At 35.6% G+C, this 24,872-nt stretch overlaps 1 protein-coding gene across 1 annotated transcript; it reads left to right on the top strand.

Moving 5' to 3' along the window:
* The first annotated feature begins 16,439 nt into the window (after positions 1 to 16,439).
* LOC135154489 (uncharacterized) lies at positions 16,440 to 24,460 on the top strand. The gene is made up of 5 exons (XM_064100694.1): positions 16,440 to 16,571; positions 18,789 to 18,833; positions 20,078 to 20,164; positions 21,823 to 22,091; positions 24,401 to 24,460. The coding sequence occupies exons 1-5, from the start codon at positions 16,505 to 16,507 to the stop codon at positions 24,458 to 24,460; spliced, it is 528 nt and encodes a 175-aa protein (XP_063956764.1). The 5' UTR covers positions 16,440 to 16,504.
* Positions 24,461 to 24,872: the final 412 nt, after the last annotated feature.

Raw genomic sequence — 24,872 nt, forward strand, 5'->3', positions numbered from 1 at the left:
ATATAAAAACAATACTGAAAAGTCAAAACTAACGATTACACAAAGAGGGGAAAGAAAAAAAAACTAACAAACAAACAAAGAAAACCAAATAACAAATTATTATGTTCCACAACTATTTACAAATATTTACAAGGAGTGTGTGAGGCGCATGGGCGGAAATCCCAGGGGGGACAGGGGGGACGCGTCCCCCCTACCATTTTGGAAAGGGGGGACATAATATCAAATGTCCCCCTACTATTTGTGGTCTTTTATTATGGAAAAAATACATAATTCAAAATCGAAATTATACACATGGGCATTTTCACGGTAACTGACAATACAAGGCACAATTTTACACACTTTTCATTGTGTGTAAGATTATCTCTAAAACAACAAATGATGGGAGTTTTGTTTTAAAGCAGACCATATTTCGAAATATATATAAACAGATAGCTTTTGTTAAGAACTTGGATAGGAAAAAAAGGCATACCGGCCCGACTATTCTCGAACTCGCAGCTAGCCCTATATGCCAGCCAAAGAGTGATGACATTGATGGCCATTGTCAATTTCATAACTAATAAAAATGACGAAAAAAGAAAATCACCTCTGGATACTTATAAGTAAATTTAGTAGTAGACGAGAATGTTCCATACCCCGTGAGAACCGCATACATTCGTAATTCCGAAGGTTCGGATATTCCGAAGGTTCGTTATTCCGAAGGTTCGTATTTCCGAAGGTTCGTAATTCCGAAGGTTCGTTAGTCCGAAAACGAAATGAGGTTCGTAATTCCGAAGGTTCGTTAGTCCGAAAACAAAGTGAGGTTCGTAATTCCGAAGGTTCGTTAATCCGGACGCGTCCCCCCTACCATTTTGGAAAGGGGGGACATAATATCAAATGTCCCCCCTACTATTTGTGGTCTTTTATTATGGAAAAAATACATAATTCAAAATCGAAATTATACACATGGGCATTTTCACGGTAACTGACAATACAAGGCACAATTTTACACACTTTTCATTGTGTGTAAGATTATCTCTAAAACAACAAATGATGGGAGTTTTGCTTTAAAGCAAACCATATTTCGAAATATATATAAACAGATAGCTTTTGTTAAGAACTTGGATAGGAAAAAAAGGCATACCGGCCCGACTATTCTCGAACTCGCAGCTAGCCCTATATGCCAGCCAAAGAGTGATGACATTGATGGCCATTGTCAATTTCATAACTAATAAAAATGACGAAAAAAGAAAATCACCTCTGGATACTTATAAGTAAATTTAGTAGTAGACGAGAATGTTCCATACCCCGTAAGAACCGCATACATTCGTAATTCCGAAGGTTCGGATATTCCGAAGGTTCGTTATTCCGAAGGTTCGTATTTCCGAAGGTTCGTAATTCCGAAGGTTCGTTAGTCCGAAAACGAAATGAGGTTCGTAATTCCGAAGGTTCGTTAGTCCGAAAACAAAGTGAGGTTCGTAATTCCGAAGGTTCGTTAATCCGAAAAAGAAATGAGGTTCGTAATTCCGAAGGTTCGTTTGTCCGAAAACTAAATGATTAACTAACCTTATTTCGTTTTCGGACTAACGAACCTTCGGAACAATGAACCTTATTTCGTTTTCGGATAAACGAACCTTCGGAACAATGAACCTTATTTCGTTTTCGGATTAACGAACCTTCGGTACAGCGAACCTTATTTCGTTTTCGGATTATCGAACCTTCGGAATAACGAAGCTTCGGAATAACGCCACAAATGTTCGGATTAACGAACCCTTTTACGTTTTCGGATTAACGAACATCGAGGTATAGGCAATTTGCGTGTTTCGGAATTACGAACCTTCGGAATAAAGAACCTTCGGAATTACGAACCTTCGGAATTACGAAGTGTAACCGTAAGAACATACCTTTGTTAAACCAATTCATTTTCCCTTTATTCCACATTTACTTGGAATAACTAGAATATTTTCATTGTTCGCGTACTCAGTAAAAAGAATAGTTTCCATGAGTTATGATGAATCCTTCGCTATGAGTTTGAACTATATTTAATCCCCAAAATTTGTTTTTAAATACTCTATTAACGAGACTTTTATATTCCATTTATACACGAAATTCCTGCCGTGGGATGGGTCATCATAGGCAGGCGCGGATGCGGGGGCACTGGAGGCACGTGTCCCTCCCCTTTGAGAAGCAAAATTTGTAATGTAAAAATGCCTTTAAACCAGAAGACCTTTTTTTTTGCTTGTCAATTTTTTTCGGGTATAAAATATCCTTAATTTGTGATTTTTGGGGCTTGTCAAAATTTTCCTGCGAAAATTGTGCCCCCCCCCCCCTTTGAAAAATCGTGGATCCGCCCCAGATCATAGGTAGATCAAGGAAGCGAAGCGGTGGCCCGCCCCCTATTGGCGGCACAAAATAGGAAGGTGAGGAGAAAAATAAGAAGAAAGATAGGACGAGGAAGAAAATTAAATGATGGAAGGGGAGGGTAATAATTGGAAGAAAAAAAAGAGAAAACTTTAAGGTCATGATATAAAAATTAAAAAGTCGCTCGCGCTTTGCATTAATACACAGCCATCTCTTTATTTAAAAACGTGCTTATTCTTTTCACTTTTTAGATCGAAATATATAAAATCAAATCATTCATTTAGTAAGATATCCATCTTTTTCCTTATTTGTAGGTTTAAATATTTAAAAAAAGAATAGCTCGCGCTTTTTCGCTCGCATTGCTTATTGAAATAAACTCCTTGTTCTTTATTTCAAAAGTGCTTGAAAGATCCAGTTTTCAGATCTGAATATTGAAATACGGGTGTATAGTCATTTCGCGCTTCACGCTCGCATCAGTAATTATGGTTGAGTCGGATACTATTCTGTTTATTTCTATAAGGTGAAAAGAAGATGACTTTTTTGGTCGAAAAATAAAAAGAATCAGGATACGCTTTGCGCTCACATTAATCAAAATTTAGTGAGATAGCTACCCTGTCCTTGATTTTAAAATATGCTAATAATACATATTTTTAGCCCGATAATGACACATCTTCAGCACACACTTCGCGTTCGAATCTAATATTGTTTAGTAAAATTTCTATCGTGTTCATGATTTGAAAAAGTGTTACGATTGTCCAGTTTTTAGGCTGGAAATACAAACTGTCAGCTCGCGCTTCGCGCCCTCATTAATTGTTTAGATTCCTATCCTGTTCGTTTTTTAGGTGCCAGGTAAAAATGGCAGAGGTAATAATGGCAGAGGTTAAAATGGCATAGGTAAAAACGGCAGAGGTAAAAAGAGCAGAGGCATAAATGACAAGAGGTAAAAATGGAAGATGTGATAATGGCAGGGGTAAAAGTGGCCGAGGTACACTATTAGAAAAAACAGTAGATTCTACAGAAAAATTAAAAAACAGGTTTTACAGAAAAAAACCCAATAATTTTCCACAATTTTTCTACAATTTTACAGAACAGATGTTTTAAAAAGGGGAAAACAGTTTTATTACAGTAAATTTGTAAGGGTACGCGCAGAAAATACAAATTTTCTGTAATTTTACACAAATGCATGTACGATTACACAGTACAGGAAGATTACAGGTATTCTCCAGACTCTGTTGCAGGAATTTTTTATTTTTAAGTATAAAATTTCTAACAGTGTAAAAAATGGCAGAGTTGAAAATGGCAAAGGTAAAGATGGCAGAGGCAAAAATGAAAGAGATATGGGGTGCTGGTTTGTTAAAAAGCCGAGAAAAAAATGTTTTCACTCCAAAATGAAAGGGGATTTGGTGAAGGGGGAAAATGACACAAAAAATTATTTCAACTAAATGAAGTTCTTTTATGTCCGAAAAAGAATTACAACAAAAATAATAACAATTAGATAATAAACAATGTTTTTTTTTCTTCTGTTTGAAAAATAACAGAGATTTGTATCAAATCTCTATACAGTTTAGCATACCAAGCTAATTACCAAGAGGGTGCTGCTTATGGTGTACAAAATACCCAACAGCACTTCCGCTTCCAAGGGTTATGACCATCAAGCCGTTTATATCATATTGGATGCAGTGGTAAAGGTTCAGGGTCTTCTTTTATGCAAAGAATCTGAACCAGACAGTCCCCCTCGATCGACCCCAAATTGGTTTACCAGTCAAAACAAGATTATTATTGATTTTCATAATCAGAAATCAGTTACATATTCAGTTCCAAGCGTGGGAACGCATGCTTAATATTGTCATTCAAATATTCAAAAAGAATAGTACAGACTACATTACAAATAAGGACATAATATTTAATCACAATCTTTCGTGACAATTTCAACCTCTAAGCTTTACCCGCTATGTTCTCTAGGTTTTTCCCCTCCCCCTAACCCTCAGTCTCTGTCTCTCCACCTCTCTTATGTCTACACTTTCTCCTGTTTGCATGGTAAACCTGGCAAAACTTTAGAAATAAAAAAAAACAGCCAGACAAATAGGAATGTTATAAAAGGATGAATGAGAATAGTGCAGTCAGAAAGCGTTCACGGTACACCTCCATCAAATTCGTAAATAGCATTGTTAGGCCGATGAAGACATAATGATATGATGAAATGTCTAACCTTGACATGCACTTCTAATTTAATCTATGTACATGCGGGGGCTTTTTGACAATTCATTGCATGGGGGTTTAAGACTGGCCATATTTTACCTAGAGCTGTCAGCTATTATTTAGTTGAATTCCTATTCTGTTCATGATTCGAAAAAGTATTACGAATGTCCCAGTCTTTACGTAATTCCTATCCTGTTCATGATTTGAAAAAGTACCACGAATGTCTAGTTTTTAGGTTGGAAAATCAAAAACTTTCAGCTCGTGCTTCGCGCTCGTATTAATGGTTTAGGTAGGTTCGAATCTAGTTCATGTTTTCAAAAACTGTTCAGAATGTTAAATTTCCAGGTCACAATTTCTGAAATATCAACATACTTGGGCTAGCACTTCGCGCTCGCATTATTTATTGAGGCCTTTCATCTTTAGTAAGGAATACCTCCCCTCTTCGAAATATATACTGTATACACCATTATATATATATATATATATATACATATATGTGTGTGTGTGTGTGTGTCCCCCCTACCTTCAAGGAGAGATTTCCGCCCATGGTGAGGCGTAATAATAATTGAAATTATATCAATATTTAAGTTTAAAATGTACAGTACAACAAAATTACATCCTAGAGACAAGTATGCGTTTTACCGCACTTTTGAAGGAATGCACTGATAATATATTCCTAGTACTAGTAGGTATCGAATTCCAAACATCAGGTCCATAATGTCTGATAGATTTGTGAGCCAACAGTGTGCGAGGGTTATACAAATGCATATTAGATGCTTGTCTTGTGTGGTAGGTATGGATAGCACTATTTTGTTGAAACATATTGGAAAAACAGGTAGGTAACATTTTGGCATTAAACCGATACATAAAAAGGGAAGTTTGAAGAAAATGGACATCATCAACAGTAAGACATCGCAGCTTTGGGAACAATCCATGTGTCTACTGATATACTGAAAATACAATAAAAACCATTCTCAATTTTCTGAGAAAGTGACATTTCATTGATTTATTTTACCATACGATATGTAGGAATGCTGCTCGCATTATGACGTCACAAATCAAATAATTAAAATTCTTATGACTTTTTTATTATTTGATTGATTTTTCCCAAACCTTTGGCAATAGTCTCTATTATTTTTTTTTCTGTTATTTTAAAAAAAAAATTGTCAGGGTGAACTTCACCTTCAAAACATTCCATTTCATCTTATCTTATTGCAAAGGGTTTAGGGGACACCATGTTACAGCACATTTTAGTAAATAGTACATTTTGGTAAAGTAGGACACTGGCGGCACAGTTCGTTCACCTCTCCATAACACTCTAATCTCCAATAAGCGATACATTAATTAACATGCTATGTTTTCCTATGTCCTACATTGGCAGATCCATAAGAGTTCCCCCTCCTCCTGGGTTTATTGTTGCCATGACACTACCTGATTCTTGGCCAAACAGAGGTTATCTCTTCAAACACGGTCGTACTTTATACAAAAAATAGCAAACAGTTAAAGAATAAAAACCAAATACAACAACAACAACAACAAAATAACAACGAAAAAGTAAATAGTGAAGCCAATGTTGCCACAGAGTCAAGCTTATATGATAATGGCAACCTAGTCTACAGGCCCAGACCTTTGATTTTGGCAATTTGCATAGTGTATTATGCATAATGCAGAGTCTGCAGTTGTGAGACTAGACTCACTATGCAAATTGCCAAAATCAAAGGCTGCCTCTACTTATTTGACACAAACAGGGAGTTCTGCGTCTAGTCTTCACTCTAGACCTGGTATAATCGGTAAGGCGCCAAATTTGAGTCTGTACTTACAGACTAGTGCCAACCTTTGCAACCTTCTGATATGCCATAGAAATTACAGCTTGTTTTTTGTCATTTTTGTTGCTTGTCGAGTATTTCTTACATATTCTGTTTACTGTATTCTCTTTGTAAATTTGTTTATGAAAGAGTGGCAGAAATCAATAAATGAATGAAACTGAAAACCGGGGGGTGAAGAACCTTGTCTACATAGACATTACCTTTGTGGTTCAAGATATAAGAAGATTCAAGAAGTTTATTTCATTTCCATGACAAATATATATCAAATACAGATACAAATCAAAGTACGAGTACAAGATCAATCTTACCTAAGCATAACTATATAATAAAACATTGTATAAAATAGTATTAAGCGTGTATAGAAATGAGGGATCCACTAAAAAACATTGCTTGTAGAGCGTGGATCCCCTATAGCGAGTTGAAGAAATAATTTCTATTAAGCAATTGAGAAAAGGCAAAGTAATAACAGTTAAAATTAAATGTGGTTCGGCTACCCGCCCCCCCCCCCCCCGCCCTTCCCCCAATTCACCATACTTCACTATTAAAATCAATGAATGCTTAACCTGTCCATGAACAGGGGATCTTGTAGCTAATTATGTGACTAAAATCCGGTCGACGGCTATAAGGGATATATTGTGGGGCCGGGTAGTCGTTTTATTATGGGATGATCGGTGAAAAGGGGGCTCCGGAATTGACACAGGATATGTGGATTAACCAAGGAAAAAAGACATGATTCAATAGACCAGCTTACATCTCCCATTTCAATTCCACCTGGACTTACTTGAACGATATGTATGTCGGGTAGCTTTTAATGTTGCCCCAGGTTTGCCCGACATAACATTGGTATTAAATAAAGCACATTTTCTTCAAGTATTTAAAAGGGTTGCCAAAATCATTTTTATTAGATAAGTGGGTTTTTACCGATTCGAGAGACATTGGTATATGCTATTTTATTAGTGTATACTGGCTCGTATGCTGAAGCCTGGTTTAAGTTAGACGGTGGTCTAAAACTCTGGGAAGCCACATGAGTTTCAAAATATCCCTACAATTTTATGTTTTCTATCTTCACTTAGATTTCCTCTTTCCACCTTTTTTCTTGGTCGTGAAACTTCGGGGGGGGGGGCATGGCCATCCTAAGCCCCCTGCCTCCATCTGTACGCCAGTGGCTCCTCTTCATAACATTTCAATATCTCTGAATCAAAATACACACCCCAAACACGCATCACAACTTGTTTTAATGAGCATTAAAGGGGAATCCAGCCTTGACCATTAAATGTTGTGTTGGGAAGGAGAAAAATAAATTGAACGGAATGGTGAAAGTTTGAAAGAAATCGGACAAGCAATAAGAAAGTTATAGCTGCTTTAAAATTGAGATCACTAATACTATGTAGATTTCAAATTGGCAACTGGGTAAGTAAATTATGACAAGGGGCAAGGACAACTTTCTCATAGGCCATGTACTTTATTATCAGGGATTTGTGGTTTTCTACTAAGTACCCATTCCCCTGGGGCAGTAATCTAAATATAACCCTGGTAGTATATAGTTTTATGTCCTCATGAAAGAAAAATATAATTTGAAATAAAACTTTTGGGAAAAATGACATTTTAGCCATAATATGTATTGGAGTACATGGAAGAGTAGTCCCTGCCTTACATCACTATGACATCCCGTATGCGGCCAATTTGAAGTCTCCATGAGTATAGTGATTACCAATATTTATAACTTTTAAAAATTAATAACTTTCTTGTTGTTTGTCCAATATTGTTCAAACTTTCACCTATCAACTTGTCTGATTTTTCTTTTCCTAATAAAAACAAGTTTTTATTTGGGTTGGATTCCCCTTTAACTTAGGGTCTTTTCACACGTAAATCTTGAATCATCAATGTAATGATCGATGATTGCAATTCGTCTGTAGAATCATCGGACCTTTCACAAGGAAAATTCATACCTTAATTTGAGCGAAACTTAACTGGAATTCGCCTCCGGAGTAAAATTTGAATTCGTGATTGTGATTAGCGTTCATGATTCTAGTTTGGTTTCATACGTGCTGAAAAAAAATCGTCATTGGCCTTATTTTTCCCATGAATCATCATTTAAATTACGAATTTCTTTTTACCGTGTGAAAGGGTGGTTAGAATCGTCCCGACTAAACAAATATTAATGATTTTTTTTAAAGAAATTTATCTTATATTTTCCGCACTCATCAAAGATTGCGACTGTGCTACTGGCGAAGAAGCGTTGGATATTTGATGAATATTCAATAGCATAAACGCCAATCATATGGTGGAATTTGAGTACACCTCTCCATATGAATAAGTCATGAAGACAATGATGAATATTCATTTCAAAATGACCAATCACGGAATGACATTGCTGCCTATATAAACGTGAATGGGAAAAGTGGGTTCAGTCAGACTGCAGGTCCCTATGCTAATGAGCAAAAAGGCCAGATTCATCCAAATCATCTCGTGGCTGAATCCTCCTCCTTGCAAAATCTCGTGATTCGTGAGATTTTCTTTCTCTAAGAATTTACCTGTTTTAACCTCAAGTTAAATGAAATATTATTGCACCATCAGATAGAGTAAAAGTTACTCTTTCATATTGGTCATTTATTTTGTATACAATATTTTGTTAAATAAGTAAATTTCTGGCCTGAAAATGTGCCTCAAAACTGAATTTTCTTCCTCTGTTTTCTTTTGCAAATTGTGCAAAACTTTTTATTTTGAGCCTCAATGATATTTATATCAACATAAAGCTGAACTTCTGTACTTTCTCACAATGCCACTCTTGATATGCAGCACCTTTTAATCGGGTCAAGATCACACTTTTCCCACCAAGGTACAAGACGAGATTTCTGAAATTTTGTACTTGCATGAAATCCAGAGTTCTGATTGGCTGGATAAGATTCACAGAACAACAGGCGCGGGGTATTTGAGGAGATTACCACATGGGAAGTGTGACCTTCCCACGAACCCAGGCACTGGAACCGTTGGAATTTGCCAGTGTGCGGTCTCTTTGACCAATCAGAGTGCAGTATTCTTGTTTTCAAGCTGCTTTATGTACTTGGCAAATGAAAAGTGTGATCTTGACCCGATTAAACCAATTCTTATTTTGAAACCTATATCATTTTAAAGCATACATATTCAGCTTTATCATGATATAAAAATCATTTGGGCTCAAACAAAAATAAAGTGTGAAAATAGCAGCTTTTGTCAGGTGAAAATATTTATTTTGTAGCATATTTTAAATCAAAATTTTAACCTATATTACAAAATCTTTGAATAAATCCAAACACATGACCTGAAAGAATGATTCTTCTTCTTTACAATGGTACCAAATTCATGAAATTTGATGCACAATTAGAGCAGCAATGACCGAATGAAAAGAGGTGTTTTGGTCCGCATCAAGCTCATTAAATATGCAAAACATCTCAAGTCATGAATATCACTTGGATGAAAGAAGCCACTTTCTTGGGACCTGCAGTCTGACTGGGTTCAGGAAAGTTGTGTCAAGGTTATACCATGAAGCTATTATGGTTGTAGTGACGTCATGTTTTATTGTGTTATTTTGGTGGGAAGCCACGGATGATGCCCAGCGATACGCAGCCCCAGAGGTCATTGTATTTCTACCGAACTAATGGAGACAATAATATTTTTATGACAGGAAGTTTGTCAATGATAAAGAATTGAAAACTAACTCAATATGTCAGGGTTGCTTTGCTTTGTAGTATAATGTACACGTTCTTTGTTGTTCTTTCCTGGAAAATAAGAGAAAAACGTCATCTTGTGGTGATTTAATTTTGCTGAAATCCAATGTTTATTCTATGAAATGTTGATATATGAAGATGGTATTGTGTTTTTGTCAGATTTAAAGTTATAACTATTACAGAAAATTTAGAAGATTATAGCGAATCGTGTACTTACCAAATCAGTAGTTATACCTTGAAGCTTGGATAGGGAGGGGAAACGTTCTCTATTCCGTCATTTGAACTTACCATGTTTACTGACATGTAAAGTAGACATACGAAGAAAATGATATGACGTTTGACTTGAAATATATCATGGATAGTACAGAGAAAAAAATAAAACACAAAACTTGTAATTGTTTTTTGGAAATTTTTGACGCAAAACAATCTTAAGGACTAAAACTAAATACGAAATTCGGCTGTTCCCTAACTAAAGTCCACCTACAATGCAAAAACTCCGGTGTTGATTTAACACCAGTCCGGAATCTATTTATGTCAACACCAGAGAAGTATTGAAACAACACCAGTTTGGAATCAAACCGATGCTGTTTTAATACTAACTGGTGTTGTATAAACATCTTTCTGGTGTTAGACCAAAAAGAAACTGGTGTTGTTTAACACTTCTCTGGTGTGGACATATATAGATTCCGGGCTGGTGTCAAATCAACACCGGAGTTTTTGCAGTGTAGATTCACGTCCACTCTTCCACTTTCTCGCCTCTCGAGCTCCTTTCTTTTCTCTTCTCTTCATTTCCCTTCATTTAGCCCATCCTTTGTGTAAATTGTTGTTTAGTCATAATTATAGGCGTATCCCACCACAAGCCCATGTAATGCTTCCCTGCATTTTACGCCTCCGTCAGTACCCGTAATTGATATTTCATGTTGCTACCGATATTCCTATATACCCTTCAGTTCTTTCCGGATAGTATTTGTAATCCAATGATTTTGTCTACAGTGCGTCCCAAAAAAAACTATACACTTTTGAAATGGCTGCCAAATAAAAAGTATATCACTTTGGGGGGAAAGACTTATACATATGGAAAGCCGATAAAGTCATCTTTCAAATGACACCAAAATGTTGGAAAACTATTCATGCTTGAGTGAGCACTACCCGCTTAAACAAAGGGTATGAAAATTAGGGTGGGCAGGAATTCGCCTTTCGGTTTCTTTCAGTTTTTGAGAGGCGAGTCCCTTGGAACTTGAAAACTTGAGGGTGTTCTGATGAATTGATGGTCATTCATTATCAATTTAAATTGTTAGAGCAAATTTCATGAATTATCAAATTGAAATTCCATGCATGAGTGAGCATGAATTGCAATCTTTAGTGAAGCATTTTAACTTACAATGTGGGTCTCAGCAGTGTGTTCATTGGAGTCAGGAGAATAGGGGTAAGAAATGACTTCAGTGTGTGAAGTAAGCTGATGGGAAAAGGGTCAACAGAACGTTTAGCCTCCCTCCTACAGGTCCGTCCCTCCCCCCTCCTGTTGAGATTGAGACTGATTGCTATTACATGTACGCATTAAGTGCAAAGCGGACTGTCAATTTGATAATAAATTCTGAAAATTAGATCATCAACTTTTATCTATCAATCATTCAATCAAAAATCTGTTAGTAAATAAACTCAATCAATGTCATCAATCAAATATTCACCTTTTTCAATAAATTATCAATCAAACATTCAGCTTTTTCAATAAATGATTTCATAAATTATCATAATTAGTCAAGTTCTTAATAAATCATTAGATGGAAAAGAAAGACCCATCAACCATCAGTCACTTGGCATTTTAAGTTTTAAATACCAACCAAGAGAAAGAAAGGGGTGGAGGGCGGGGTGAGTACATGACATGTAATTTGTAAGAGAACACAAAGAAGAATGCACCTTTAACCCAGTCTTACCCTATATCATCCCCTTGCATGTAACAGGTACCATCACATTACTCTGACTCTCACAAGCACACTTGCTAAGATCCACATAATAAACGAAAAATGCTACACTAAAATTACAATTCCTGTTTACATTACATTTCAATTTTAAAACTCGTGAAATTTGCTTAAGAAACCAAAACGGATCTCCATTTATCAGTAATTTAGCATAACACCCTTAACTTTGCAAGTTCCAAAGGACTCACCTCAAAAAAAAAAAGTAATTAAGGCTAATTCCTGCTCACCCTAGCAAAGGCTAGTCTCTCAGGAGGGGTGAAAGGGGTAGAGAGAGAGAGGGGAGGGGTTAAGTGTTCTGTTGACCCATATCCCGTCAACCTACTTCCCCCACCTAAGTCCTATCCCTATTCTGACTTCCATGAACACATTGCTGAGATCCACTTAAAAAGTGAAAAATTGTATTTCATGTTCACTCATACATTAAATTTCAATTTAATAATTCTTAAAATTTGCTCTAAAAACCTAAACTGATAATGCTTGATCATTGATTTATCAAAACATCCTCAACTTTGCAAGTTCCAAGGGACTCGCATCTCAAAAACTGAAAGAAATTGGAAGGCTAATTCCTGCCCACCCTAATTTTCATACCCTTTGTTTTAGTGGGCAGTGCTCGCTCAAGCATGAAAAGTTTTCCAACTTTTTGGTGTCATTTTAAAGTTGACTTTATAGGCTTCCATGTTTGTAAGTGTTTTCCCCCAAAGTGATATATTTTCTGTTGACCCATATCCCGTCAACCTACTTCCCCCACCTAAGTCCTATCCCTATTCTGACTTCCATGAACACATTGCTGAGATCCACTTAAAAAGTGAAAAATTGTATTTCATGTTCACTCATACATTAAATTTCAATTTAATAATTCTTAAAATTTGCTCTAAAAACCTAAACTGATAATGCTTGATCATTGATTTATCAAAACATCCTCAACTTTGCAAGTTCCAAGGGACTCGCATCTCAAAAACTGAAAGAAATTGGAAGGCTAATTCCTGCCCACCCTAATTTTCATACCCTTTGTTTTAGTGGGCAGTGCTCGCTCAAGCATGAAAAGTTTTCCAACTTTTTGGTGTCATTTTAAAGTTGACTTTATAGGCTTCCATGTTTGTAAGTGTTTTCCCCCAAAGTGATATATTTTTTATTTGGCAGCCATTTCAAAAGTGTATAGTTTTTTTTGGGACGCACTGTATAATAGCCCTTACTTATATTTCATTTCTTGTAATATACAGTGCGTCCCAGAAAAAACGAAACCGAGATTTAGCGATGATTTATCATAACTTAATCATAAATAAAATAGACAAATGACCTACCAATGTAAAGCTTAGAATCTCCTCTTTCATCTGGTATTACTTAGATTATTCCTCATTCATGCATGATTGAGCAAAAACAATTCGAAGAAAGGATGCCAAAAACTCATTTGGCGGGGGGTATCTGAATTTCAAAAAGAAAATCACATGACTAAAAAGTTCAATATCTTCGCTTTTCTTTGATACCTAAATCACAGAAAATGGTCAAGTAGTAAAAAAGTTATGATCCCTCGAAACAATGCTTGTATTTCCATCATTTCATTAAATAAACGTGTTTTCACCGGTTTCCCACAGAAGCTATCGCACCGTAACAACAGACTTAATGCATGGCTGATCGTCAACAAAACGGAGTGTCGAGTGAGTTTGAACGCTAGCCTGTAAAACCTCTTCATTTTATGAAATTATTGAAATTCAAGCCTTATTTCAAATAACCAGAACTTTGTTATTTCTTGACCATTTTCTGTAATTGAGGTATCAAATTAAAGAGCAGATATTGAACATTTTAAAAATGTGGTTTTCTTTTTAAAACCCAGATACGGCCCGCAAGTGACTTTTTGGTATCCCCTTTTCAAATTGTTTTTGCTCACTCATGCGTGAATGAGAAATAATGTTAGTAATTTCAGATGAAAGAAGAGATTATAAACTTTAAAATGGTAGGTCATTTGTCTATTGTATTTGCGATTAAGTTATGATAAATCATCGATAAATCTAGGTTTCGTTTTTTGTGGGACGCACTGTACAACCCTTATTCCTCTTTAACATTGATGTCACGTTGCTATTGTTTGTAATGATCTTGATATTTTATAGTTTTAGACATACGTTTATGACTGATTGTCGTTGTTTCACTCGATTTTCTATAATGCCATAATTATTTCATTGCTATCATTTCAGTGTTTTTTATCAGTGAATAAATTATACAATTAGTAGTTTTATAATTAGTAACTGTTCCCTTTTGATAACTTAACTATTTCAGTTTGATTCATATTATCATTTATATTTTGTTAATGTTCCTTTTTTATTATCAAAATGTGAAGTATATGCCCACACCATTTTTTCCTTCAAATTATGTATTATGTTTATATTGTATGCATTATGAATTATTTTGTATATTACAAACAATGTAAATATTTATGATAATGTATTGTGAACGCAGAAATAAAAATAAAACAAACAAAACAAACAATTTAAGTAAAAATATTTGTTTATTTATGTTACCAAGCATTGTTATCTTTGACTTAGATTTTGACTTTATTTTCATGTATGATATGATGATTTATGTTGTTCTTTATGTTTTCATCAGGTCATTGATGAAAAATATTTTTATGTTGATCTTTTGTACCTGATAAATATGTTCTAATAAATAAATAAATAAATAAATAAATAAGTTATGTTTGTACTATATCATTGACTTATATACTTTTATGAAAAATATATTGGAAGAAAAATAAATGTTTACTTGAATTTAATTGAATTTAAAAAAAATTATCTCAATTCATTTTGCTTGTATTTTTGTTTTAACCAACAGTTATTAGAGTCATATTTTAACCAAGTGAAAGCTTGGTTTAAGTATTTCTGAGAGTATATACCATATAGTACTAATAGCCCGGGACTAATAGTCACGTGTTTGGGTGTTTGGATTATTGCTTCTAATCTTTATGAGGACCCGTCCTTGTATTAAAAATAAACTATTGTATAAAGATAAATGAGTAGTGGTAACGTTATAAAGTTCAGTTAGTACAGAATCCAATAAAGTAAATAAAAATAAGAATAGTTACATCTATGTAGCGTTTCTTACATTCTGTTTGTAAGCGCTTTACATCGCAATTATTATTACCCCGGTCATCGCTAAAAATGACAGTCCCAGTGCCTGTTTGCATAGATAAAAAAAAAAATATGCGCCAAATGATTATAGAAGAAATTGGGAAATTGCTGGGAAATTAGCAAAAACGCATGAGATTATAGCAAAATGTCGGGTCTGTTTCCAAGCAATACTAATACACTGTCCCACTTGTACTTTTTTGTGTTTGCAATCCACAGTGTGTTCGATTTTAGCAAAGATTTTCTGATTTAAAAAAGTTCAGTGTATGCAGGGGTGGGCGAAACGTATTTTCGTTTGGGGGCAAAGCCAAAAAAGGGCACTTTCCAAAAAAGGGCATTTTGGTGCAAACGGATATTTTCACCATGAGCATGATGAGATTATTATCTGTGTGAAGAAGTTGTGTGCTTTGTAGTAATTAAGTTGAGCAATTTTTTTAAAGTGATTTCTGATTGATAAGATATATGTTTAGGTCTTATTTTTCGCGAGCGAGTGTAGCGAGCGAGCAGTTTGGAAAAATGATCAAATCTGAAGTTGTAAAACTCGCTTTTTGGTCAATTATGGACCTATTTCCTGTTAAAATTTACGAAATGTTGCGAGCGCGAATCACAAGCTAAAACTTTTTGAAATTTCATGTAATCAGACATGAAAAATAAACATTCCGAGCATTTTTTGTAATCATGGAAAAGGGATGTGAATAAAAGTAAAGAATTAACGCGAGCGCGAAGCGCGAGCTGAAATTTTTGATTTACTGACCAGAAAACGAACCCTTTAAAGACTGCATTTAGTGACTGATGAATAGGATACGGGCTACAATCTCACCAATCGAATAATGCGAGCGCGAGCTGAAAATTTGTCATATTCTAACTAGAAAACTGGAAATTCTAGGCATTTTTGTAATTATGAACAGGACGAATACCTTATACTAATAATAATTGATGCGAGTGCGAAGCGCGAGTCAAAAATTTTGTGATTTTCTGACCTAAAATGTATTATGTTTTACTTCAAAAAGGATAATATCATTTTGAAAAAGGGCACATTTTCATCTTGTAAAAAAAGCATTTTCCATTTTGAAAAAAGGGGGCATTTTTTCCTACAGGGATTTTTTGGGGGGCACTTGCCCTGCCTGCACCCCCGGTTCCGCCGCCCCTGAGTTTATGTATCTATACCAGATCTGCATGGAAGATGATGAAGCAGGAATTAATCTCGGTATTTTATGAAATAATGGTTTACTGCAAATATTTTCATTGATCTTTACCCTACCCTTATATATATTTTCAGAATCATATGGTCATCGAGACGGCTTATATTAGCATGGTGTTTGGCACTCATTTTGACCATCATGATTAGCGTGAAAACAACACCCCGACATATCACCCGGTCACGAACGAAAAATCAAGAAAGTGAAGGTATGTACAAGTTTTCATAGGAGAGGTTTGTCCATCCATCTCCGGTTCGAAACCCTCCTTTTTTTTTGGGGGGGGGGTCTCGTTGCATATTCACAGCAAAAACTGTGGTGTTGACCATTGTTGACTGGTGCACATCGATGACCACACCATCAGCGTCAAATTGCAGGTGTTAGTTCGTCACCTTATGGGTGCTAAAGTACCCTTTGATTACTACCTTAACACTCTCTGGGATTATGTTCAAACTTATGGTGTGATTTCTAAGACCTCGTGACGCCGGTTTTAACACTGTATGTTTAACGATTGATTGCAGGACACTCTTTACGATTGACTCCATTTTCAATCAATCATAAAAATCAGTCCCAATCTTTGTTTTAAGGGGCCTTGTTTCAATGATTTGATTTTGATTGAAGCCTTTCGTTATCACTGCGAAAATCCCGGTGTTGATTAAACACCAGCCCGGAATATATCTATGTCCACACCAGAGAAGTGTTAAACAACACCAGTTAGCTTTTGGTCTAACACCGGATAGGACGGTGTTTATACAACACCAATTAATATTAAAACAGCATGGATTTGATTCCAAACTGGTGTTGTTTCATTACCGGGCTGGTATTAAATCAACACCGTTGTTTTTGCAGTGCAGTGTTATTCATTCTTAAATTATATTTTCATTTATTCATTTGCGATAGAATTTGATTTCACAAGAGTGGTGCTAAGGGGGGGGGGGTCGGGCGAGAAAAAGGGACGTCACGTCAGGGATCTGTTTCATAAAACTTATTATAGTAACAATTACAGTTAAAAGCTACTGAAATCCTTCAATCTGATTGGATGATATAAAATTTGTAGAGATTGTGCGTATTTTGTTGTAACAAATCCCTATCAAAATGACACGGTGCCGCCCCTAATGCCCCTGTCTTACAAAGAGGTGCGATTGATCCGATCAACCACAACTATGGAAAGCCACTGAGCAACCACAACATCCAAAATGCATTTTGTTCAAAATGCTAAGAAGTATACGTAAAGGTCAAGTCCACCCCCGAAAAATGTAGATTTGAATAATATAGAAAGATCAAACTAGCACAACACTGAAAATGTCATCTAATTTGTGTATAAATTAAGAAAGTTATGACATTTTAAAGTTTCGCTCATTTTTCCACAAAGCAGTGATATGCACAACTCAGTAACACGAAAATAATACAGACGATGATGCCCTTCACTCAATATTTCTTTTTTATTGTTTGAATTATTTAATTATTTTTTTTTTACAGATTTGACAGTAAGGACCAACTTTAAAATGTAATAACTTCTTATTTTACATTCGATTTTGATGAAATGGTCACTGTTATGCTTGTTGGATTTTTCTATTTTTATTAATGTCAATTTTTTGTTGAGGTGGACTTGTCCTTTAATGTAGATCCATTGTTATCTTGACGATTCTGCTCCTGACTCCTGTTTAAATTTCCCGTAAGTAGAATGATGACAAGTTGAGAATGGCCGATCAATCTCAACTCTTTGTGAGACTGAGCCCAATAATTTGACATTTTTTTGTTCAATTTCATCCAATTCTATTCATTTATATTTTTGTTGTTGTTGCTTGGGTTTTGGGTTTTCCTCCATGCGATTACACACACCTATCTGGAGGGCATTTCATGAAAGGACTTGTCGGACGTTTTATCCGACAAGTCCCATTTTATCCGACAGTTACCATAGGAACAGTGCCTCTCAGCCAATCAAAATCATGTAAAGATGTCAGATCTGACAACTTGTCGGATGAAAATATTGATGAAACGCTCCCCTGGCCAATCACAACCAACCTACGCCAAATGCTGTGAAGGCACGGTCATCCTTCCAAGAAAAAAATTCTCCTGCAATTTTGTTTCAAAGTAAATCATATATGAGGTATCCCTGACTAGATCTCAATGTTTTCTTTAAGGGAGCTTATGATTTTCTTTAAGGGAGCTTATGGTTTTCTTTAAGGGAGCTTATGGTTTTCTTTAAGGGAGATTATGGTTTTATTTTAGGGAGCTAATTGTTTCCTTTAAGGGAGATCATGGTTTTATTTTAGGGAGATTATGGTTTTATTTTAGGGAGCTAATTGTTTTCTTTAAGAGAGCTTATGGTTTTCTTTAAGGGAGATTATGGTTTTCTTGGGGGCTTATGGTTTCCTTTAAAGGATATTATGATTTTGAAAATTTTAATTTGCTTTTTTGTTTGTAGGTTTGAATGTGAGTTCCTCCTTGCCTAAGGGGTGTCCTACGATTGGTAAGCTAACAAGATTCTTGTAGCTAAGGAGCTCCAAGTGGTATTTAGGCTGTAAACAATTATATATATCAAAGATAGTAAGGTTCAACGAGCAAAAACGCTGAAAATTCATCAAAATTTGATAAAAAATAACGAAGTTATTGAAGTTTAAATGTTTAGCCTTGTTTTGTGACAACAGTTCCACGCAGTCTTGAATATGCAATTTGTGAGCTAATAATTTCTTGTTACCATTTTCCCTTTTTGTGTTATTTACATAAAATCATGCTTATTTCATATTTTCATAAATGTGTATGATATGTCACCTTTGTAACAAAACAGGTTGCAGCACAGTTATCTTATGAAATACGTAGCCATTAATTTTTTTTTACTTTTGGGCATGGCAAACAAAATTTGAATGAATAACATTTTATAGAATAAAATTCAAAAGAATAGGCAGGAATACATGGCATCATTTTGCTCATTGAATATTCATGAAGACGTGCATAGAACTGTTCCATTGCAATAATGCAAATCTTTAAAATGTCACTATGTTAACTACGTTATTTCTTGTAAGATTTTGATCAATTTTTCAGAGCTTTTTTTATTTTGGTCTAATTTTGCCTTTATCTGTTCAAATCAGATTATCTCCAGCCCGGAGTACCCCTTTAAATGTAAACACAAATTCCTGCTTCTTTCATTGAAAAGACCTATGGTCATAAAATCCATTTGTTTTTTCCCCGCCTCCTGAAATCCTTAGAATTGGATTGGTCATTCTCGATTTTAAAGGGCATTTCGCTAACTGTGCATGGGCTGAAAAAAACAGATTATCCATGTGATTTGAGTACTGAGGTTGGGAAATGAACCCCTAGACCTGTCTTTCCCAATACTCAGAAGGACGGGGGTTTTGGCTTTCGACTGAAACATCATTATTGTTGTTTTATTTGTCACCCTCATCATATTTAGCATCGTACTCTTGACCATTGTCATTGTTTTCACTATGTCCGAGTTATCTTTTGGACTTAGGGCCTTTTCACACGGAATCTTAAAACATCATTGTAATGATGATAGCTATTGTAATCGTGACTATTCGCGATTCTAATCATGTTCTAGTTTGGTTTCACACGTGCTAAATATTCGTCATTAGCCTTATTTTTCACTGGAATCATCATTAGAATTACGACTTTTTTGCCGTGTGAAAGGGCGGTATATCTTGTCACATCAATCAGCAATTTTATCATTTCTTTCTTCACTTCTTTCATTTTCAGACTGTGCTTGTACTACTGGCCCGAGGCAGAATAGACTTAAAACCCAGCCGTCATCTGACGGAAAATGTACTACGCATTCAAGATTTGGTACGCAAGGCTTCATTTCATACCTGATTCGTAATCATATAATATCAAACATCAGTTACGTGTGTTGAAACGTTTGACAAATTTGTAACTTTCATTTATGCCATTCAAGTCACCAACGTTTTAAGAAAACAAAAATACTGTATATATAGCTTTCATTCGTTCCCACGTGTAGTGTGTAGACGGTATGCGAGGAATAGCTTTGGCAAAACTATTCGGACAATACATGTCGCAAATGACCCTTGCAATCAAATTGCTAATGATCGAAATTAATTGATGAGGCTTAAGATTAATCACTGAACGTTTGATGATAAATGGATTCAATGTCATAAGAAATAGCCAGAATAAATAATCCATTAATCAATTAATTTGGACACGCAACGTCATTAAAATATAGCAATTTTATCAATTATAACCTTTATATGACAAATAATAGCGTTTGATAGGGTGTTTACAACAATCAATATTGGCAAATGCTATTTTTTTCTTTTCAAAATGACAACTTCCTACTTACCTTTAATCAGAGGAATTGAACAACGTGTTATTTCTAGCCCTCGCCATGGCTTGATGACACGGACAAGGAGATTTAGGGGCCTTTCCCCCCATCGTTTTGGACAATTTGCCAACTTTTTTATTGTCGCAGTGGTACAATCGTGCACCCTCACACAAACACACACAAGTATGAATATGGTGAGAAAAAATAAAGAAAAAAATATATATATACAATAGGACTGTATATACAGTCACGTGACTGTGCCCTTTTCAATGGCGTCTCTTCCCGTCTCTTACGGTTGTCTGTAACCCCGTGACAAGATACCATGGTACCGCTCCTACACACATACGCACACCACATGTTCATCCCATCTTACATGCCACCCACACGCTCATACTATCTCACACACCACCCACACACTCATATCATCTCACATGATCTCACACCGTGACATCCATACACACGTACCACCACCCTCACACACACTCTTACACACACACACGCGCGCATCTCACACACTCATACCATCTCACACACACCCTCATACTAACACACACGTACACTCCCCCATTCTCACGCACACCCCACACGCTTTAAACTTCGCGCACACACGCACCGTCTCATCTCGCCCGCACACGTTTTCACGCGCGTACCAAGAGCATTATTTACTACAAATTTAAGAATAAAGGGACAGCATTTTCACAGAGGATAGCATAAAAATAAATACACATCTTAATCACTGAAAGGGCATGAGTTATTATACTGTAAAATGTATCATATGAAATCATTGATGCTACACTAATCAAAATAGACTCTATTTTGATTAGTGTAGCATCAAAGATTTAATAGAGAGATTTTTTATGTGTAACTTATTCTAATTTGTTTTGTTTTCTAATGAATATTTAAAAGCCAAATCAAGTGCATTTACATTGCAAAACAAATACATTTTAACAAATCCCAGTGATCGAAACCTACGGATGTCTAATATACAATATTTTTGAGAAAAAGAAATCTAGAAAGAAAAAAAACAGTGACCAAATAGGTAAACTTTAATGTAAGAATTCATGAAGGCCTATATACAATGATTCATCTACGACACTGCAGTGCACCTAATCATCTTATAAATATTCGTTAAATTTAATTCATCCTTCCTCTCTTTTCATATTAGAACTCAACAAAAGCTACCAAGTCAACGTATCAAGTATCGATATTGCATCTATCGAAGATATCGTATTTGGTGACGATCGCCCCTGCGCAGAAACGTACGTCGAGAGTGTAAGCGCAGCCTTGATGACGCCATCGTCTGACAAGTTAACACCGTACTTTACAAATCATACAGCATTTATCGAGGCCGAAAAAGGCGGTATACAGATAGGAAACTACACCTACTCTCCAGGGGGGAGGTGGAAACCTACAAATTGCAAGCCTAAATGGAAGGTAAGGCTCTCGATCTTGTTGTTATAATATTTACTTCTTTCTTCATGAAATATAACACACTGGCGGGTCCAGGTAGGGGCGCTTTCGACTCCGTGCCCCTCCCCCCCCCCCCCCTTTGGGAACACACAAACAATGGAGAATTTGTCATGCTTTCGCAAGTGATGACCTTTTTTTTCTGTTTTGCTCGTAAAATTTTTTATGTAACAAAATGACCTCGATTTTGTAGTGAAAACCATTTTTTCTCAATTTTTTCCTTTTAAAAAAATGGCCCCCCTTGGAAAAATCCGCCCCTGCATAAAATATCATTATTGGCTCGATGAGGCGTTTTAAGGATGCATGAAAGGTGTATAGTTTTGCCTGTATCATTTACCCTGGGCCATGTTGCACAAAGACTTGCGTTCAATCGCAACTCAAAAAAAAATCAAGCGCAATTCTCCAATAAGCGCATTTCATTGGTTTAATATAAAGATACGATTGATTTTTGTGTGAGTCACGTTTGATCGCAACTCCTTCTGCAACGGGCTCGGGTCATATATTGCATGGTCTCCAGTCACATTGCGCAAATTGTACATGTAACAGACAACGCTATAATAAGCAATGGAATGCAATGCGTGATGACAATAAATTACGTCACAAAGAGGTACGTGTATGTCGCATGCGCAGATGTGATGTCTTAAGGACGTTCCACAGTTAAAGTGAAATCCATGTCATTTTCACCAAACTTTGCACATAGATACTTTAGAACCTTAATATTCGAAATATGCAAAAATTAACATAGGTCCATGTACTTGATTTTTTGCTATAGAGCTTCAAAGTTCACCCAAATTGATGTTCTTAAGAATTGCGCATTCAAAAGAATTTGGCATTTTTAGACCGCCCAAGATTACTACAGTGAGTTTAAACCTCTATTACTCAGTCAAAATACATGAAAAAGTCATCAAATTTCGCAAATGAGTTAATAATTGTATCGTTAGAATGGAGAATCTATTTATAGTGCTATTTGTTTGCAATTTTAAGTTTAACAGCACTGTCAGTTCTTAAAAATGGCGTAAAATATAACAAAATCCCAATCTGAAAAATGTAAAATTTCAATAACAAACTACAAACGTACAATAAATGCTGCACTTTATTCAAAATCCATGTCATTTTCACCAAAATTTGCAGAGTTGTAGAGGAAGGTATACCTAAGAGGTACAAATATTAAAAAATAGGGGTTCATGTGCTTGTTTTTAAACTATCAGCATTTTTATTAGAGCAAATGTGCTTTTTAAAACACCAAAAATGCGCCGAATGCTTAGTATCTATGTAAAGAAAAATTCAAAACCACTCTACCATTTATTCAAACTCGGGGTAATATTCGTGATTCTTGGCAGCACTGCAGAGTAAAGTATTTTGAAATTGTAGAGAATATTTTTGTGAATGGTTCATGGAATAATTCCATTTTTTAGCTTCCTGAAATAACGCATCGGATCTGCAGTTAAAGTGCAGAAGATGAGAAATATCAGCTCATACCCGCAGCTAATTAATCACCTGTTCATCCATTGTGACGTCAGCGCGCAGAGTGTAAACTATGCGCAGATCATAATGCGCACAAACATAACTGTGGAACGTCCTTAAAGGGGAGTTCTATTGATGTAGAATACATTTATAGAAGAATATATATGCCCCATTTAAAGGAAAATATATGATTATGTCATTCATTTTTCTTATTTCATCAGTAATAAGACCCCATAAATGTACAGAGTATTTTGTATTTATTATTTTGCTGTGCCGTGTTGATTTTAATTCGTAAAAAATTGTAATAATCAACGGTAGGTTTTCTAAAGAAGTCAAGAAGTGGCTGAAACGAGACTAGCGGTCGAAGAAGAGAGCTGGCGAAACCCGGATGAATGCGTTAACGAGCGAATTCAGTCCACGATTTTATTTCTATTTCCACGCTTCAGTCGCTAGCTCGTTCACCCGGGTTTGAGCGATTTTTTTTCTTACTAGTCACTCAGTTTCTGAAATACGCCTCATATCATATCAAACACGGGGCCTTGTGCAAAGGCTACGTCCTCCTCCGCATATAGTACGAACATGATTTTGGAGGTTTTCTTTGATTTAAATATTAGCCGTGTACATTGAATCACTGGAAGGCAAGGATGAGTAATTAAGACTTCCTTGACCTGCACAGCCACAGTTTCCTAAGAACACAATCACACACACACACTTACACGCGCACACACACACAAGTAATTAGAGGGGGTTAACCACCGTGATATCATACCGAGTTTTTATTTTATTCATTTATTTGTCGTTTTATTTTACAGGGTAGCCCTTTCAATTATAAAAACTGTTCGACCAAGGGGCCCTGTATCCGTAGGAATTAAGACACATAACAAACCAAAAACAAATGCAATTGATTGATTGATTGATCGATTGATTGATTGATTGATTGATTGATTGATTGGTTGATTGATTGATTGATCGATCGATTGATTTATTGATTGATTGATTGATTGATTTTACTTTTCATGTTGTATTCCAAATTTCAACAGAATTGAAATGAAATGAAACGAAATGAAATTCTGAACAAAAATACATATAATATTCAGTGAGAACGAAAAAGACATAAGGAAGAAATCAAAGTCACTAAGAAACTAATACGAAAGTAAACAATTCATGGAACTAAAACGTCATCATTTGAACTAAAATAGTAAGAATAAAAAGAAAAATCGATTTTTGATCTTTATCGTAATTATCTGATATGATGAGCGGGTGGTCACTGTTCGGTGCGATTGT

The sequence above is a fragment of the Lytechinus pictus genome, chromosome 6 (assembly GCF_037042905.1).
Source record: "Lytechinus pictus isolate F3 Inbred chromosome 6, Lp3.0, whole genome shotgun sequence".
Lineage (NCBI taxonomy): Eukaryota > Metazoa > Echinodermata > Echinoidea > Temnopleuroida > Toxopneustidae > Lytechinus > Lytechinus pictus.

What these genes read in the sequence shown, in the direction of transcription:
- LOC135154489 (XM_064100694.1), top strand. Translation starts at nt 16,505, where the DNA reads ATGATTAGCGTGAAAACAACACCCCGACATATCACCCGGTCACGAACG. An exon ending in TACTACGCATTCAAGATTTG is followed by an intron (nt 20,165 to 21,822) that starts GTACGCAAGGCT and finishes TTTTCATATTAG; the next exon opens with AACTCAACAAAAGCTACCAA. An exon ending in ATTGCAAGCCTAAATGGAAG is followed by an intron (nt 22,092 to 24,400) that starts GTAAGGCTCTCG and finishes TTTATTTTACAG; the next exon opens with GGTAGCCCTTTCAATTATAA.